Consider the following 18,602-nt stretch of genomic DNA (forward strand, 5'->3'; position numbering starts at 1 on the left):
GTAGAGTATATCACATGAAGTTTATAACCCAAAACACATTGAGTCGCAATAGACCGCTTCGCCGAACAAATTAACTGAATCTTTGATGTAGGAAAATATATACGAAACTATTGATAGCTTTTCTGCGATCTGCAGATTTAACATACAAATAGTTTTTGCGATGAAGTCGAAGTCTTCGTCCATTTTGGTCTTTGATGTCAAAACAAACAAACTAAGTTTTTATTACAATCATTTTAATTTTTAATCAATGATTTGAATTATTATTTCATATAGCTGTCGTTTCCATCATGGCTTTTAGTTTCTGAAGGTATCAAACTTTTCCGTTTAATCATTGGAGCAGCGACTGGACTCGGACTTGGTACGGGGTTCAATTTCTTTCCTCTTTTGTGCGCTATTTTCACACACAAAACAGTCAGTGGTATCAACATTACACTTATAATTGTGACTGTATACATTAGAACCATTGGTTCTAATTCGAATAGTTTCCCGATTACGAATGGGGCGACTGTTTCACCGACTGCGGCTCCGAGCATGTAAATTGCTGCGATTTTACCCGAGACGTCTATGTACATGTTAGTATACGAAATGGCAGCGGGTCCCAGGGAGGCCATGAAAAAGCCATACACGATTATGCTCAGCCATATAACCCATTCATGGTATTCGACAAAGAAACTCATTGGCAGTGCACTTAGAACAATTCCCACCAAGTCGACGATAATTATTTTAAGGTCGCTAATAGCTCCTGCGTAGAAACATGCAATTAGTCTTGCGATGATAAACGCGCTCCAGAAAACGGTGCTCAAAAGAGCTCCTCTTGATTGCGACATTCTGAGTTTAGATTCGACACAGAAGGTTGTAAGGTAACTGTCAAAAGAAAGAATTGATCCGAAGTACAAAAATAGAATGAAGGTTCCAATGATAATGAATTTTATTTTGAAGTACAAGTCCTTTCGTTTCATTTTGTTGCTCATTTCCAGGCACTCGGTTTCCTGCTCTTCTTGCTGTGCCATTGATGGTGGCTTTGGAGACGCAAGGAACGCAATCAAGGCAAGGACTGCAATTGAAAACAGGTAAATCCCAATAACCATGTAAGCAAGCTCAATTTCAGAAGATTGTAGATCGTTGACGAATTGCGTGTTCGGGGCATGTCTTTTAAATCGCGAGATGTCGTTTAGAGGAGCCATTGTTGTGAAAGCCGAGGCGTTACTAGGCAACAAAGTTGTTGTGTTTGAAGCGACCGAGTCTGGGTTAATTGGGGTTTCCACGGCCTCGCCCAAAAATGGCTGGACGATAAGTGGTCCTATTGCACAGCCAATAGCCATGAAGAAATGAAGACCCTGCATAGGTCGCGAACTCTTGACGCCCCAAAGGTCAAGCAGGGTGACGTTGCAGCCGATTTCCAGTGCACGGATACTGGTGCCTCGAAGGAAGAAGCATATACACATGGCCCAAACTGTAGGCCAATGTGGAATCGAAATGGTGACCAAGGAAGTCAGAATTGTGACCACAATTAGAAAGACCATCTTAGGGATATAATCTATTAAAAGACCTCCGACAATGGTTCCGACCATGAAACCAAAACCCTGGAAAGTATAAATAATAGAGATTTCGCCGACAGTAGCGTCTAACTTGAATGCTAGATCCAAGAGTGTAGGACCAACAACAGTATGCATGGATCCCATGCCAAGCATAACACAGTAAAGAATGATTGTATGGGTTACTTTCGAGAACTTGGGGTGTTTCCATGTGCGCTCGGCGAGACTGGTACTCAATTGGCTGTTCTGCTGTTGTAGAACCGCACTTGGGTCGTTGTCGTCGTCTTCTTTGTAGCGAAGTAGTTTTGTGCTCTGGCCTGGACGCGATTCTTTTGCGTTCGGAATCTTTTCCTGAAACAATAAATTGGTTTGATTTATTTCAAGAAATTTCAAGAGTTACACAACCTCAAAAAGTATAAAGTTTTCAAAGACAAAGCGCAGTTTAGTTCTGTTTTGTATCAATTAAAATTGAGGTAAATTATTTTAAGTAAAAAGTGATTATTGTCTTGCTTTTTAAGGTGTGTAGAAAAAAAACTATTCATAAATTAGTTTCTTGTTTTCTCTTCGATATGAGGGCACAGAAACTTACAGCTGGCAGATTCTTCCTGGTGGTGTTTTCAAAAATGTCTTGATTGTTTTGCTCTGCTCCATCCGAACTATCCTCGCCATCTATTCTCTCAAAATTTTCTTCACTAGTATCGAGCATGTTTCAATCAGTTATGTGAATAATAATTTTGCTGCAATAGGTGTTTAACTCTATGAATGATTGTATCAGAGCCAGTCAACGTTTTTTCTCTGATTTTTGAATTATTTTTCAGTTGGTTAAGTTTTGCTATTAAAATAGTTGCTTTTAACAAATATAACGTTAAAGCATGAACAACCATTTGATCATTAGTTTTCGAGCTGTTTTCAGTGATGGTATACTATAGTACACGAGTAGTGGTGTTGGTTTTCGGCTCCAAATTTTATTGCTCAAATCCAGTCAGACCAAAAAATAAATATATTGATTATTTAATTTGAGCTAGTACACAAATACCATAGTTGGTAACGTTACGTTACGTTTGGCACTCCTTCTTAAGTTTCATCTTGATACAGGTACTCGTACTCGTGTTCATAAAACATTGCGTCGCGTATTCGCTTCAATTCACGTATTTTTGTAGCAATAATAAAAATTAGTAAAAAAAATTTAATTCATGAGTCAGAGTAAATTTGAAAACACCCCCCATAAACGTCTAAACCGGTGTACAATAAATAAAAAATAAACTTGCTCGAACTGCAAAAAGTAACTTAAGCAACTGAAAAAGTTTTTTTGAAAAGTTGCGGTTAATCAAGATAATCGAAAGAAATTATGCTTTCATCTGCTGAATGTTTTTCTGCTCTCTTTGTTCAGTTAATAAAAATTGTCACCTGGTTCGAATTATAGCATAGCTCAAAAGTTAAGCTTGATTTTAAAGATTTTTCTGTGATCATTGTTTCGATCATTGAAAGTGGGGCGAAACTTCGTATTCAGGCTTGTTCTAATTTTCTAACAACGCAAAATCACGCATGTCTCGTAATATAGCTTTTAAAACTGTAGCTCCATTGAAATTTAAGCATTTTGAAAATGCCCATTGCCGAGAAAATCTAGTTGTATGTTTTTTCTATTCAGTCAAATTTTGTGCGAATAAAGCGAGTGTGAAGGCGTTTTAACTCAGTTTTACTCCAGGAAAACTAGCTTTTGAAGCTTCATATATTATTTCCTGAGAAACCAGAACATGTCTATGAAAAAAAAATCAGAACAGTTTTATATATATATATATGAATATATGAGAAAAATATATGAGCAAAAATCAGTACATTTTTTGTTTTGCTATTTACACTTGCGAAGCGAGTGTATTAGTACGATCCTTCTTTTTTTCCAGCTTAGTTCGCAAATATTGCACTTTGGAAGCACTTTTGCAGATTTTTAATGGCATGTGCTTTAACATTCGAATAATAATAAGTTAACACAGTTGATGCATTCTTAATTCATCAAATGAACCGAAAAAAGTGATTTGTTTCAAACAACATAACAATAATTACGCTTGCGATTAGCAAGCGTTATCAAACTGGAATATATACTTTTTTTCGGGTTAACAACTTGTTTAACAGAATCACTTGAATCAATTGGGCTCTTGGTTCATAATGAATTCAAATTTCTAAGCGTCTCTGGCACACCCAATACGCCTGGGACACCAGGAAATAGTCTGTTTCAAAAAAAATGGTCGACTTATTATTATATGCTTATGTTTTGTCGGCTTATTTGCCATATTGTAGATTTTTGTGAAAAGTTTTTTACATTATAGTTGCTTTTACTAAAACTGACTTCGTATATATATATATTTTTTTCGTTAAAAAACTCCGTTCTGCCCAATTGATTTCGGCCTATTTTTTATCGGCGTAGTGACTTAATATCGAGTCGTTTCAACTGAAATATTTTTTAAATGCTCACCTCTGGATTGCGCAAAATGCTAAATTTCTTAATAGAAATATAGTTAAGTTTTTCATGATAACATTTTTTTCCCGGCTTTTTTGACTTCCTTCTTTGGCCTGATAGTTTGCGGCTTTTATTATATCGGCTTATTGACGTAATATTGCGTCTTTCAACAAGCGAAAAAAGTTTTGCGTGTGCGTGTCTGTGTTTTGAGGTTGAGGGGGACTTAACATCTTCTTAGTCTTTGGCTTAATGTCTTCATATTGCTTCTTTGACGAACAAATCCTTGATGTTGAGGTGGTCGTATTAACTTTTCAGATGTCGGGAGTCGTGTTGTTTTTTTGGCTTTACGGGTTTCTGACAAGGTATTTTCGGCTTTGTTCCTTCCGGTTACATTATCTTCCGATGCTTATTTCATATTCTATTGACTTGGCATATATGTTTTTGTTTCAAAACTAGCTTTGTTCATTTTCATAGATCTAGTTTTTTTGACATTTTTTTTTTCGTTTTGTATCCCAATTTTAATAGATCTAATTTTTTCGACCTTTTTGATTTTTTGTTTAGTATCACAAGTGATGCGAAGCTCAGCTTCGCCTCTGTGTAAAAACTCGATTTCAGAATTTTTCTAGCTTAACATATCCCGCAACTTTTTGAAATGCATAGTTTATACATAATGTGGCTTTATGCCTTGCGATTTGTTTCATATAAAATTATTGTGGATGCCTTCAGTTTGTTACATTCCAAATTATTACTTGCAAATTTGAGTCAATTTGTATTTGGTGCCATTTTTGCTGAATGACATTGGCAGTTGATTGATTTATCTAGCTGCTTTATTCGTGACTAGTGTTTGTCTCGGTTGTTAAGCTTGCGTGGCTGAGTGGATAGTGCTGAGACTCAAAGTCTCCTGATTGCAGTAGGTAGCAGATTCGAATCCTACAGGTAGCCGAGTTTTTGCTAATTCGAGGCTAATTTCTACTTTTTCTGATTTCACTTGATAGAAAGGCTTTTGGTCGTGTTCTCGGAAGTATTTGCGAAGCGCAGCTCCACCTCTGCGCAGTGTTCGAATGCAAATGTTGTACCTTATGCCTAATGAAGTTATTTTGTAAAGTTTCGTCTACTATAATTCGTGTACTTCCTCTCATTAGGAATGAGCGGTTCGCTCAAAAAGATTTTGGGTTCGGTTTTTGGCTAATTTTGGTTCGGTTCGGTCTTTCGTTTTTGTTTTAAAGAAAACTTAAGAGCAAAAGAATGAATTGCTCAGAACAGGAATACCCAGAATTGCTGCCCCAGGAATACCCAGAAAAATTCTTGTGACCTTCCCAATTCTCGAAAATTGTTTTGTATTTTTTTTCCAAATATTTCGGTTCGGTTCCTTTCAAAACTTTGTTCGGTTCGGTTCGGTTCCTTTCAAAACTTTCTGTTCGGCTCGGTTTTTGGTTATTTCGGTTCGGTTCATTCGGTTCCGTTTTCTCACCTTTACCTTTCATCATAACATGCAATAAACTGTACAGTTTTTTGTCTTTTTCCTTATGAAACTGCTGTACTTTATGCCTACATAAGTATTGTTTTAAGGTTTTAGCTTCTAAGATTTCGTCTAGTTCCTCTCATCATAGCAAGCAATTAACTACCCAATTTTTCATTAACGTAGTCGGAGCTTTTAGTACACAGCAACCGGCTACTCTTGTTTTTTTCTTTAGTGTTTTTTAATCGCTCAATCAGGCCTAAAAACGATCAACAGAATGGGTTGAGTGATATATCATATTAAAGCCTTCTTAGTCGTAATTCGAACGACATGAAAATTTCCAAAAATATTTCTCAGTGTTGATACATGCCAGTCTCAAACAATGAGCTACTTGCACAGCAACTGGCTAATTTTTCTGTTTTCAGGCAAAAATCAGGCAGAACGAATTATCATTGGAATTGGTCGAGTGTTATATCATATTAATCCTTGAAATTGGTCTAATGATTATCATATTAAATATCATATTAATTTATCATATCATATTCAGTTGTGATTCCAAAAATTTGTCTCCATTTTTAAAAAGTAGTTTAAATTTTTAGATTTAGTCTAATTTAGAGTGAATATACTTGGCTTACAATAAGCTTATTTTTTGGTTGTCTAGAAAAATTTCAGCTCTACTCCAGTAAAATTACTTAACGAAATTTTTTAGCGCTTTTTGTGAACAAAGTTCAAAAAATCCAAGTAAGTATCTGCAAAGAGTTCGAACAAAATTGATTGAATGCCATCTTGTGAATTGTCGTCTCTACAAAAGTTAAAGCTCAATCAGCTTGCAAAAAATAACCGCGATGTGTTGGACCTTTGGGTGGGGACGATGCTTAATTCGTGTGAATGGCTTGGACATTTACCAACACTTCCTCACTCCCGCTCCCCCCTTTCCAAAGTTATCCATCTACTCACATAACTTCGCCGCTTGTTTTGCACTGTTGTTTTTCTTCCATTTGCTCCCGAATTTGTCATCTCTTCTAGTCTGATTAAGTAACTTGACATGTACTCGCCTCTGCAGAAATCACCTTGTGAATCCTTGTAAGATAATATTACTATTTACTATTAAGTTGACTAAATTAATATTAAAATCCAGCGTGACAAGTTATGGCATTTAAAGGTTAAATATGAAACAGTTTGGGTAAGATTGTTGAAATTTGAGAACTAGAAACTTTGTATATCAGATTCAATGTCATCTCTTAACGTTTAGCTCACTGGAATTTTGACTATTTATGAAGTATGTATCTTTTCATAACCCCGATAGGAAACAAATATTGACCGAAATCTGAAATTTAAATACTCTGATCATAGGCTTAGTTTCACATTTACGCACGCCAACCTCAAACTTTCTAACCATCCGTAGAAGCTACACAAAGAATTCAAATTTATCGATGCAATATCACATTTGCTCAAATTTGAGACTTTGAAGTTGTAAGCTTTCGAAATACCTTTTGAACTTTCAACCGAGTTTAGCAACTGAATTGAAAAATCAGACCGGGATTCTTCAGACCCTCGACCTCTTGACCTGAACTCTTTTGTGACTTTTGATCAGAAAATTAGAAAACTGTCAATTTTGGCTAATCAGCTAAGCATGTCTGACCAATATGGAGATCGTCAAAAATTTGAATATTTGTCATCAATAAACCCGCCTGTCACGCAATCAGAGCCCCTAGTCCAAAGCCCTCTGGCCAAAAATCCAGCGATTTCATCCGTCGAAGATAATTTACATGACCCGGAAATACTGCCTATGGACGGAATCGATTCGAACGCCTGTCAATTAGTGCATTTCAAGCAACAGCATTCCTCTGCTTGTCTGATTTGTGGGGATAAGAGTACTGGGAAACATTACGGCGCCTCGAGTTGCGATGGTTGCAAGGGGTTCTTTAGGCGAAGCATCCGAAAGTCCAACAGCTACGTTTGTCGATGGCAAAGAAATTGCACTATAGACAAAGACAAGCGAAATCAGTGTCGATTTTGTAGATTGAGAAAATGTTATCAGTTCGGTATGAAAAAAGAGGCAGTCCAAAATGAACGGGATCGGATTTCGAGCCAGGGTCGGAATTTGGAGGGTAGCAACGACGGGTTCCCGATACCTCCTCCCCCAACCCCGCTTCCAGGAGTGAATGAGTTGCCGAGGGTTCATATGCAACAACCTCCAGTTGGAATAACGGTCGCGGAGCTTTTGAACTCGGAAAAGAGTCCGTTCATTCCTCTCGTGGCCGAATCAACTTTGAAACCCTTAAGTTCGTTAACTGAGCTCTGCGAATCTATGAATCAACAATTGAAAGCTCTCGTTGAGTGGGCGAAAACATTACCTGTTTTCATGCTCGGAAATTTGGACGACCAAGTTTCGCTTCTAAGAGCAAGCGCTGGTGAACAACTGATTCTTGGCGTCGCTAAGCGGTCACTGTATAGTAAAGTAAATAGTTTAGTACTTGGTAATAACTACATTCTGACGACTAACACTGGTCTATTATATCCCGATATGATCTCTATAGTTTCGGCTATAATGACGGATATAGTTGAACCAATGCGAGAAATGAGACTAGAAACTACTGAATTTGTCCTAATAAAAGCCATCATTTTCTTCGAACCTCTTGCTCGAAATCTGAAAGACTCGCAAAGAATCAAAACTGTGCGAAGAGACCTTTACGAGCAACTTGAGAGGTCTATTTCTGAAAGATTCCTTGACGGTAATTCCACTACGCGATTCGCTGAGATCTTAGCTCTCCAAGCGCCACTGTCAAAATTGGCCTACAAAATGAAAGACCAGCTCAAAAATTCAATCATGTGCGGTTCGGTTAGAATTGACAAGTTGTTAAATGAGATGCTTCTGCAAGAAGAATGCACGTACAACATAGGGACTCCTACGGTTTCGCTAGTGTCTGGAACTAATCCCAAAACTGAAAGCGCGTTCTTCGCGCCGAACGAAGAAATGGCAGAACCGTTTCCGAATTTGAACAACTTTGAGAACTCGTACTTTTCTTTAAACACTGCCAATGAAGGGAATCCGATTCCTTGGAATATGAAAAATTTTGACTACCTCGCGAACTACATAGAGACAACTCGGAACGCTCCGCCGGAAGCTCTGCCTCAACAACCGAACCAGTTCCCTGGATCGGCTCCTCGACAGATGCCAGTTCTGGAGCCAGGTCACCAGCAGACAATCGGACACAATTTCTCTGCAGCACACCTTTGGCCTAACCAGTTCCCATCACTGCCACATGAAGTGGGATTGGCCAATGGGAATGCAGCTCACATTAACTCATCGCAGCATCAAAACAACAACAACAACAATGTCAAATTCAACTGAATAAAAACACGCGGTTCCTGTATTTAGGTTGAAACTTCCAACATCAATGCTAACTTGATAATTCTGATTTCTGCGAATTTTCCAATTTCGGTTCTGTTTTGATATTTCATTAATATATAATTTATCTGGAACTTATTTTTTTCGAGATATGAATCACGATGTTTTAAGTTGTCACGAGTTCAGAATTGATTTTTTAATAATCATTTTTGCGCGCGCCTAATAAACGCGTTTTTTTTGTCAAAATTTTCCAAAAAGTGCCCAAAAACGGCTTTTTTGTGACCTGTTTTTTTCAAAAGGTGCCTGCGGAGCAGAAAATTTGGCCGAAACAGGGTCTTTTTACTGCTTTGGGAGAGCTCGGAAAATCAATCTGATCGACCTAAAAAAAAGGTCGTCAAATTTTTCGAAAATTTTTTAAAAATCCGCCCCCCCCCCCCTCGAGAAAATCCTAGATCCGCCCCTGGTCTCCGGTACCTTTGGTCTGGAAGTAACGAATGCGACTGGGACGTCAAAGGTCCTGGGTTCGAATCTGAATGCTAGAATCATTTAAAAAAGTTTTTGTACGATATAGTTGCTTTTACAGTTCTGATTTACCTCTGCTGTTTGTAATTTTACTAATCATGACTTTGTATACATTTTTTTTCGCTTAAAATTTTAACTCTGCCCAAATGATTTAGGCCTGTTTTTTCTCGGCTTAGTGACCTGATTTCGAGTCGTTTCAACGTAAACCAATTTTTTTTTGGTCACCTGTGGATCGCTCAAAATGCCAAATATTTTAATAGAAATAATAGTTCAAAATTTTCATGACAATAATTTATTTTCGGTTTTTCCGTTTTTCCTTTTTTTCGGCTTAATACGTTTTGTCCTATATTATTTCGGCTCATATTGCATCTTTAAACGAGCAAAATATTTTGTCTGTGCGTGTTTGTGTTTTGAGGGTGAGGGGGGCTTCAGAACTGGGGGGTGAAGAGAAGCTGGGGGGGAGGGGTTGGGTAAATAAATTCGGGTAAACTGGGGGAGGGTAAATGGAGGACTGGTAAACTGGGGGGGGGGGGGGGAGGGGTGGGGGCAGTAAACTGGGGGGGGGGGGGGAGGGGGGATAAAAAAACTGGGTTAAAAAACTTATAATTATTATCTATGGAACTCCGGTGGGGGAAGCTATGAAAATCTAATTCAAACCCCTGAAATTTTAGTTTTATTAGGGTTTTGGTTGAAAAAACAGTGAAATGAAGTTTTAGTTAAACTGCGATGAATTAAAAAAAGTAGAGACAAAAAAAATATAATTTTTGTTCTGAAATGTAACATTTTATGAAACGTAATTCGTAGCAAACGCACTAAACAGGAAATGAGATAATTTTGAACAAAATTGTAAATTTCAAGAATAACCCTTCGAATTATAATCGATTAAAAATGGATTATTTTGCCTCGAAAACAAGTTTCATTTTCTTTCAAAAATAATCGATTATAATCAGATTTTATTGATTAGAAAAATAGTTTCATTATAATTCATTTTTAATCGATTATAATCAATTATTATCGAAATTTATTGAGACAGACCACGAAAATTCAATATAATCGATTATTATCCATGGAACTCCGGTGCGGGGAGGTGGACTTATTAACTTTTCATAAGTCTTAAGTCTTGTTGATTTTTCGGCTTAAAGGGTTTCTGACTATTTTCGGCTGTGTTCCTTCCGGTTACATTATCTTCCGATGCTTATTTCATATTCTATTGACTTGGCATATATGTTTTTGTTTCAAAACTAGCATTGTTCATTTTTATAGATCTAGTTTTTTCGACATTTTTTCTTTTTTTTTCGTTTTGTATCCCAAGTGGTGCGAAACTCAGCTTCGCCTCTGCTTCTAATTTCCCTTCAATTTAAATTTTCCCCGCTGATATTGTTGTTATAATTCATGGAAACGATTCCTCTTTTTGACTGTTTAAGCTCTCCACAGATCTGTCTCATACCAACCTTAGTATAAAGCCTTGACGATTCAAACAATATAGTCTAAATGAAGCTAATACGACGTCATTTCACGTTTACTTGTTACTTGTGTCTATTATTTCATTTCGCTCAGACTTTGCACTAAAATTTGGGCTCTATATAAGTCCAAACAAACCGGCGATACACATAGAGATTATTTCCAGACAATTTCCGGACGGTTAGAATTAGGTTCAATTTGACCTGCCCTCAATTCGAAAATCATGGTAGTTTTTATTGGTTTTGGGTAGGGTATACCTTCTTAGAATTGAAGATATACCATTGAAACTGTACCATATTACAAGGAATAAGTATTTCCAGAACATATACTAGCAAAATTTGTTTGAAATTTATGTCCGTATAGGCGTTTTCAAGCGATTTGAAGTAATTTCGTTAATTTTGAAGCAATTTTATTGTCCTTGAAATGGTCAGTAATAAGTTATCCAGCCAGACGAGTGAAAGAGTTGCAAGTAAGTCTGTTTGAACATTCAGGTATATTCTAAATTTTCACACAAGCGAGCTTACGAGCGTAGTGTCATAAAATCAGTCAACTTTTTTCATTCAAATTTATAAATTTAATTTTTGGCACTGTAAAACAAATTTTATCGAAATTTTAGTTACTGAGGGACGCTTTTTTATCCTCTTGATGATAACGACCTTCTGAGCTCAAATGCGAAAAGGTTTTTAACCTGAGAGCGATTTTCTTACAGATTTTGAGGATCGAAAGTTGTCAGTTTTTTTATTTTGTTGGACTAAATGCCCCATTTTTTGCGCATATCTACGATACTCGGCGAAATAATCCAAAATGCAGGGGGTTCGAAAAATCATTCTTACAAAAATTGAGGCAATCTAATAGGTCTCAAAGCTTCCGCACTCTGCTCAAACTAATTTTTTCAGTATCTGCAACTTTTTGAAGTTGAATTTCTTTCAAGGCATATTTCTGTACGTGCCCGGACATTTCGCTGGCTTGGAATTCGAAGGTTTCCGCCGAAAATGTACAGAAAATTCAGCCGCTGACATTTCGCCCAAAATTGAACTCCGAGTAGCAAATAACCTAACACCAAAAATTATACATTTTTTTTTCAATAGTTAATTGTGACCGCTGCAGCTGCGCCAACGTGTAGGAACCTTTGCAACAGAGGGTAGGCGTCTATACAAAACTTAGAGCCGGTTATCTAGAGTTAAAATATATTCGGAGAGTTAAAATCAAACCGGGAGTTGAAATCTATTCTGATGATTTTTTTTCAAGTTTAGTCGGAGGAAAATTGGTCAAATTGTCTGTGACTGATTTGTCTAATTAACTAAATTCCGGTTGGTAATATTGTCTGTGCCTCATTTCTAAATTTAATTGCACGTTTCTCTTTCGCTTTGTTTAGAAGAAGGCTAACTATTTTTTTGCTTGAGTTTGCTAAATGCCGCTTGGTAACTGTCTAAATGCTATTTTTGACAAAGGACCTACATTTGCATCTAACTTTTAACTTGGAAGCTGATCTAATACCCAGAATTTTTAGGAAAATGTTTGAGCTGTAAATTTATTCAAAAACTCATAACGAAATAATACAAGGAGCACAGAAGCCTCCAATTATAGTTATGATTTTGAAATTTGAAAAGGGATGGGTTTGAGTATAAGATTCAAAAACAAGTTACTAAATCCATAATAAAGCTGACGCCGATCACTGTAAAAACTACAGTTAATTCAGATCAAATTTATTCTTGCAAAAAATAAGCTTAAAAACAAAAAATATATACTTTCAAGAGCTTTCGAAAAAGATAAATATCAATTATGTGTCGTCAAAAAGAAAAGATAGGTTAGATTTTTTGATGTTTTTTAAGATTCCATATTATCACTGGAAGAGCTTCTATGTGATATTTTTCTCGAGCCAATCTTTCGTTGCCCTTGCCATAGCAAGGGCATTGCAATCGGGTACCAGACTTTTTTCCCGCAAACAACTTTGTCCACAGATTCACATCTGGACTCTTCCACATCGTCGTCCTCTTCGAAAATCCTACTTCTCGCGGTTGCCAATTTTGAGCATGGTTGAGTGTGTTATTTTAAATATCCGTCATTTTCAGAATTTACTTTTTGTGTTGGTTGTGATTTTTTCAACCCGATTTGTTAAAACTTTGTTTGTTCTTTTTTCAAACCTTTTCTGGCGTAAATGTTCCGGCTTCTTTTATACTGGCTTAGTGGTTTAATTTCGAGTGGTTTCAAGATAATTATTATTTTTTTGTTTTACTCTGGATCGCACAACCTGCTAAAAATTTTAAGAGAAATTATAGTTTTCCAACAACTTTTTCGGCTTTTTTGTTTTTTTTCGGCTTGATAAATTTCGGTTTATATTATACCAGTTTAATGGCCGCTTATTGCGCAAAATTTTCGGCCTAAAGACTTTCTGCTAAGGTATTTCCGGCTTTGTTACAGCATGATAACTTTTCTTTCGATGCTAGTTTCACATTCTATTGTCTTGGCTCGTTATTGTTTCAAAACTAGCCTTATCGATGGATCTAGCTCAAAATTTTCGATTTTTTCGACTTTAGTGGTTTTTATTGCAAGTGGTGCGAAGCTCAGCTTCGTCTCTATTTAATTACGGTAGTTGTATTGAATGGAAATTTATCTACGCCAAAAATCTTCCTCACCAATGTATTAAAAGAAATTAAGACAAAAAAGTAAAAAAAGTTCCGTATTATACAATAATCGACACAGTGTGGCGCTCATTTGTAATACATGATTTAGTGAAAAAAGAAACGAAATCAAAGCTCTGCTTTTACCACCTTTTCGGTCAAAAGACGATTTATCGATCTTATTTTGACAGAAAACGCTAATTTTACCAATTCTATTCGATGGGATACCGAATATTGTATTGGAATAAAGAATTACTGAATTGGGTTGAAGACTTATCAGAACGTTTCACACCATGTATGAGCTTGTACTAGCTTTTTATAGAGGTTTTCCTTGTTAATATTGGAGTTTGGTTCCTTTTTAGTAACTTGTAATTATTGTTTTAGATAACGCTCTATTTTTATAGGAGCATACAATTTTTTTAAATTGCTGAAATGTTTTTTTTTGTTTTATTTGAATTTTCAAGTTCGATTTTGATTGAAAAGAAAACAATTGAATTTAAAAAAACTTTAAAATTTTTCGAAAATATTTTATCTGATGATATTACAGCTACTTTTTATCTATACTTCTTTTGACAATTTTGATTTGACTTTTGAAAGAATAAGAAGTTAAGAAGTTCTTTGTATCAGTTTTGTTATAGGGATAATCTGAGAAAAACGTTTGAGGCGCAACTTTATTTTGTACAGCTGTTTTGTTGTCATTGGTGATTTTTGTCGACCGAGGGCATAGTGATAAAACTGTGTGTCTATAAGCATTTAATAATTTCGATCAAGATAACATCCTCGCTCCTAACTTGACCAAGTTTAGATCTTCCTCCCCAACATTTAAGTTGGAATGAAATAATTCAGCGCTGCGTGTAGAATGCACGATTCTGATTAACTGAAAAATCCAGCCTTAAACCAAAGAAACATGACATCCCCTATATTGCGTTAAGGGAGAGGATTTTTACTCATTCGTATAATTGCTTCAACTAGGCAGCAACACAGAGTTTTTTCAATTATTAAACTTTTTTGTTAATTATTGTCCATGTCTATGAAAGTATGAAATACCCGAAAAAAATCTACTAATATTATTTGTAAGGCAAAATTTGTTTCATTCAGTTTTCATCCATTTTAATCAACTTTTATAAACTTTTTGCCGTTAAGTCGCATTGCACATATTACATCATCTTATGTTCTATTCACAGTTTTTCTTATGTTATCAAATTGCGACAGCAAGTGTCTTGTAATCGGGAATTAAACTTGTTCTCCGGTAAAAAAAATTGTGCAGACCTTTTTTTCATACTTTTTCGATTCAGCTGGTGTCTGCTCAAAGATTGTCGGCTTTGTTGCCACTTCGTAGGTTTCCCTCTTTTTTCGTTTTTTGAGACAAACGAAAATTTTGGCAAACCTAGTTTTTTTTAATTAGTTATTTTTTCGCGACTTCTCATATTTTTATTTATCACAAGTGGTGCAAAATTCCGCTTCGCCTCTGTGATAAATTCATTTGTGAATGTTCTTTTCGTTTTTTGGCATGCAATTCTTATTTTTGCAATAATCGATTTGAAGTCTAGCACCAGGCCGTTCCCCTTGCCGATCAGCTAACTAAGTTCAAAATTTCAAATTTTCTTTTTCTCCGTCGAACTGTTTTTCCTCGGTCGAACATAGTCGAAGCATATCAAGATTGGGTCGAGACGGTCAAAAGATATCGAGCTTTAGTCGAGACATTTGAAACATACCAGTTTTTGGTCGAGTCGGTCGAAACATCAATTGCCAATCTCGATACGGGTAGTATTTTTTGGTTGAATGCTCAGCAATGACAACCATTTATTAAGATAAATAATAGTTAGCAACTCACCAGCCACCCCCTTTCCTCTCACATTTAAACTGGGGAGCGGTGGGGAAGTGGGTTTGTCTCCTCCTCTCAATCGAAAGGTAGGATGTTCGAGGCCCACTGTGGTACAGCAACTGCATTTGCAGTAACAGTACTGTAGCCTTGATATCAAGTTCATATTGTTATCTATAACTTTGATATTGTTATTAATTCTGTCAAGGTCAAATGTGTGTGACCTTTGTTCAAAATAAGAGACTTAGTTCTCTCTACTGTAGCATCAGCGCACAGTTAGCCACAGAACTCAGGCTATAGAGAAAAGATGGTTTCGATATTAAATTAAACTCATTGAAACCAACATCGTTTTCATTATTAAACCTACGAGGTTCTATCTTGTATCACATGGCGCAGCCAGCAGGATTTCTGTCTCAAGACAACAGGACAGACATGGGAATTCCGGTATTCTGGGTTTCATCAAACTCGGACCCACCATGGCATTTTGAAATCTGGTTTGATCAATTCCTATTAGTTGTTACTGTCAAGGAGAACGTGGATCCAGAAGTATTACTAAAAGAACCAAGAGTAGTACTGGAAGAATCACTGCCACAACCGGAAATGCAGCTTAATAATGAAGATGCGCAGGCAGTAATAAAGAGAGAAGCTCGTGACAGATTAGCACGGGAAAGAGTCCTCTTAGAGAACGAAGAACGTGGCGCGGGGACCGAAAGTGGGACACAACTTATTCTACCACGGAGTTGGAAAACGATTAACATCTAGACTATTTCTAGCTTTGGGCACAGAAGGTAAGAAGAAGTTCGTACAAAAAAATCCTCACACGGAAATATCTAAACTCGGGTTCCGAGAGATAGTGAGGTTGGCAAAAATCTCCTTTGAAAAAACGAAAAGCATTACTTACGAGCGATACAAATTGCTTACACGATCTCAGGAAACGAATGAAACTCTCAAATCTTTTCACTCGGTGTTGACTGCGCCAGCAGCAAAAGTGGAGCTGGGAGTATTGAAAAAAGAGCTAGTTAGAGATTTTTTTTATATCCCGGATGAGGAATGCTATACTTCAAGACACTCTAACTTTTGAAACATTCAGACCAGAAGAAGTATAAAAGCGAGCAATCAAATTCGAACAAAGTAATCAATTTACGCAAGCATTTAAAGGTCCTCAATAAGTACCACTAGTACTGGACTATTCTCAAACGCGCAAACTAAAATAAAACAAGAACCAATCATGGCAATTGGAAACAGGGGGTATAACCCTAGACGTCAAGGTCGAGATCAGAACAAGAGAACAAATTACGAGAATCGGAATACTACAAGATCCAAGGGGGATAAGAAACAATGCACGAGATGAGGAAGAAACTTTGGGGAAGGACACTTGAAGAGTTGTCCGGCAATGGGTAAATCGTGTAAGAATTGTAACAAACCAAATCATTTCGCGAAGATGTGCCGATCCCAGCAAGTAAACGAGATTGTGAACAAAAATTCGAGTTCAGAAGAAGAGTAACTTAATACAAAATTTTGATTCCTGTGAATAGTTCGAAATAATGTCGATTGAAAGTGATTTACAATCAATTGTAGCGGTCGAGCAGTACATAAACAACCGGAGGAATGGGTGGTCAAAAAAAGCCACATGAGAAATCACAGAAAGTCGAGAAGATTGAGGTACGCCGGAATCCACAATCTCACCAAATATAAGCATTAAAGGCCTTGGTGAAAATTGATAATCATATCGTGAATACGACTATAGACACGGGTAGCCCGGTGTCATTTTTGAATTGGACATCAACTAAACAAATTTTGGAGGGATCTCCGAATTCGAAATTTATTCCAGCGGAAAAACTTAACCTGTCTGCACAGTTTGTAGACTACAATAAAAGTCCAATACTAATACTTGGGGCACTGAAAGAGAATCTACATTCAGCTGGATGGGAAGTGCAGGGAGCACCGCTGTTAGTTACGGATGGACGTACGCGATGTATTCTATGATTGGACCTTCAAGGAAATTGGGGATCCATACCACTCAGAGATCAGCACCATCACGAAAATCCAGGTTTGACGTGCTACTGTGCGAGCAATCAGAAGGTTGGAAACAAAAGTTTTATGACCAATTCAAAAGTCTTTTTGATCGTCAGGGGGAGTCGAAAAACCATACTGTGAGCACAAAATTTAAATATCCGTTATGCCCGATACAAGAAAAAGGTAGGCGAATACCTATACATATTCAAGATAAAGTACAAACAGAACTAGAAAAATTGTTATCGGAAGGGCATATCAAAAAATTGGATAAATGTACAAGCGATTGTTTCATTGCTCCAAATGTCATCACAGTTAAAAAAGACAATTCAATTATATTGGCACTGGACGCAAAACCTATCAATAGACAATTGTACAAAAATAAATATCAGATGCCAAACGTCGATGAACTGATTGATAGTGTAAGCCAAGTAATAACTGCAAAGGCAGCGGGTACACTATATTTCACAGTGCTTGATCTAAAGTATGCCTATAGTCAAATTAGATTAACTGCGGAAACAGCCAAACAATGCAATTTTAACATTTTTGGGGGACAGGCAACAGGAACATATCGTTTTTTGACAGGCTTTTACGGGTTGGCAAACATGCCCGCTGAATTCCAAAAGGCAATGGACAGAACATTAAATCATGCTAAAAACACCTTTTTTTTCCTAGATAATATTCTAATCGTCTCGAAGGTGGAAAAAAAGGACCACGAACAATTGGTTCTAGATGTTTTACAAAAATTAGATGATGAAAACCTTGCGTTAAAGCTGTCAAAATAAGAGTTTTTTCAGTCATCAGTAAATTGGTTAGGTCATAAATTATCACCAGAGGGTATCATACCTAAAATTACAAAAACAGAAGCAAAATCAAACCTGCAACCACCTAAGTCTTTGAAACAACTTAGATCTTTCATGGGTAGTATTAACCATCTATCTAAGTTTATTCCGACTGTAGCTAATTTAACTGATAAACTTCGACCCTTGTTAAGAGAAGAAAACGAAAAAAAAGAAGATGAAAAATATTCAATTACCGGTGAAAAAATTCGAATGGGACAGTCAACATTCTTTAGCATTTGAGGATATTAAAAAGGCGGTTGCTAACATTGCTATGATTTATTATTACAATCCTTCAAGAGAAACCCGGGTAAAGTGTGATGCAAGCCATAGTGGTCTCGGGGCAACCCTTGAACAGAATTCAGAGCAGAATGAATGGGTACCGACAGCATTCGCCTCGCGGTATTTAAATACACAAGAAAAGAATACTCCACAAACGAGCTCGAACTGCTTGCAGTTGTTTGGGCGGTTGATCGGTTTAAACTTTTCTTATTGGGTAAATAATTTGTTATAGCAGCAGACC

At 36.7% G+C, this 18,602-nt stretch overlaps 3 protein-coding genes across 3 annotated transcripts in view; 2 read left to right on the forward strand and 1 right to left on the reverse strand.

Annotated features, from left to right (window-relative positions):
* Window positions 1–260: 260 nt before the first annotated feature.
* Window positions 261–2,498, reverse strand: LOC134839970 (sodium-dependent glucose transporter 1A-like). The gene is made up of 2 exons (XM_063855599.1): window positions 2,125–2,498; window positions 261–1,886 (listed from the first exon to the last, which is right to left on the reverse strand). Exons 1-2 carry the CDS (start codon window positions 2,239–2,241, stop codon window positions 261–263), a joined length of 1,743 nt encoding a protein of 580 aa, XP_063711669.1. The 5' UTR covers window positions 2,242–2,498.
* A 4,328-nt stretch (window positions 2,499–6,826) lies between these two features.
* On the forward strand, window positions 6,827–8,935 carry LOC134840507 (hepatocyte nuclear factor 4-gamma-like). Its single transcript, XM_063856354.1, has one exon. It carries the CDS (start codon window positions 7,083–7,085, stop codon window positions 8,802–8,804), a length of 1,722 nt encoding a protein of 573 aa, XP_063712424.1. The 5' UTR covers window positions 6,827–7,082; the 3' UTR covers window positions 8,805–8,935.
* A 2,139-nt stretch (window positions 8,936–11,074) lies between these two features.
* Window positions 11,075–18,602, forward strand: part of LOC134839655 (neuronal calcium sensor 1-like) — a 36,240-nt gene continuing 28,712 nt past the window's right edge. The window contains exon 1 of the mRNA XM_063855278.1: window positions 11,075–11,253. Coding sequence (XP_063711348.1) covers window positions 11,208–11,253 — 46 coding nt within the window. The 5' untranslated portion in view covers window positions 11,075–11,207. The remainder of the gene's footprint in view (window positions 11,254–18,602) is intronic.

Source organism: Symsagittifera roscoffensis, chromosome 2 (assembly GCF_963678635.1).
Source record: "Symsagittifera roscoffensis chromosome 2, txSymRosc1.1, whole genome shotgun sequence".
Lineage (NCBI taxonomy): Eukaryota > Metazoa > Xenacoelomorpha > Acoela > Convolutidae > Symsagittifera > Symsagittifera roscoffensis.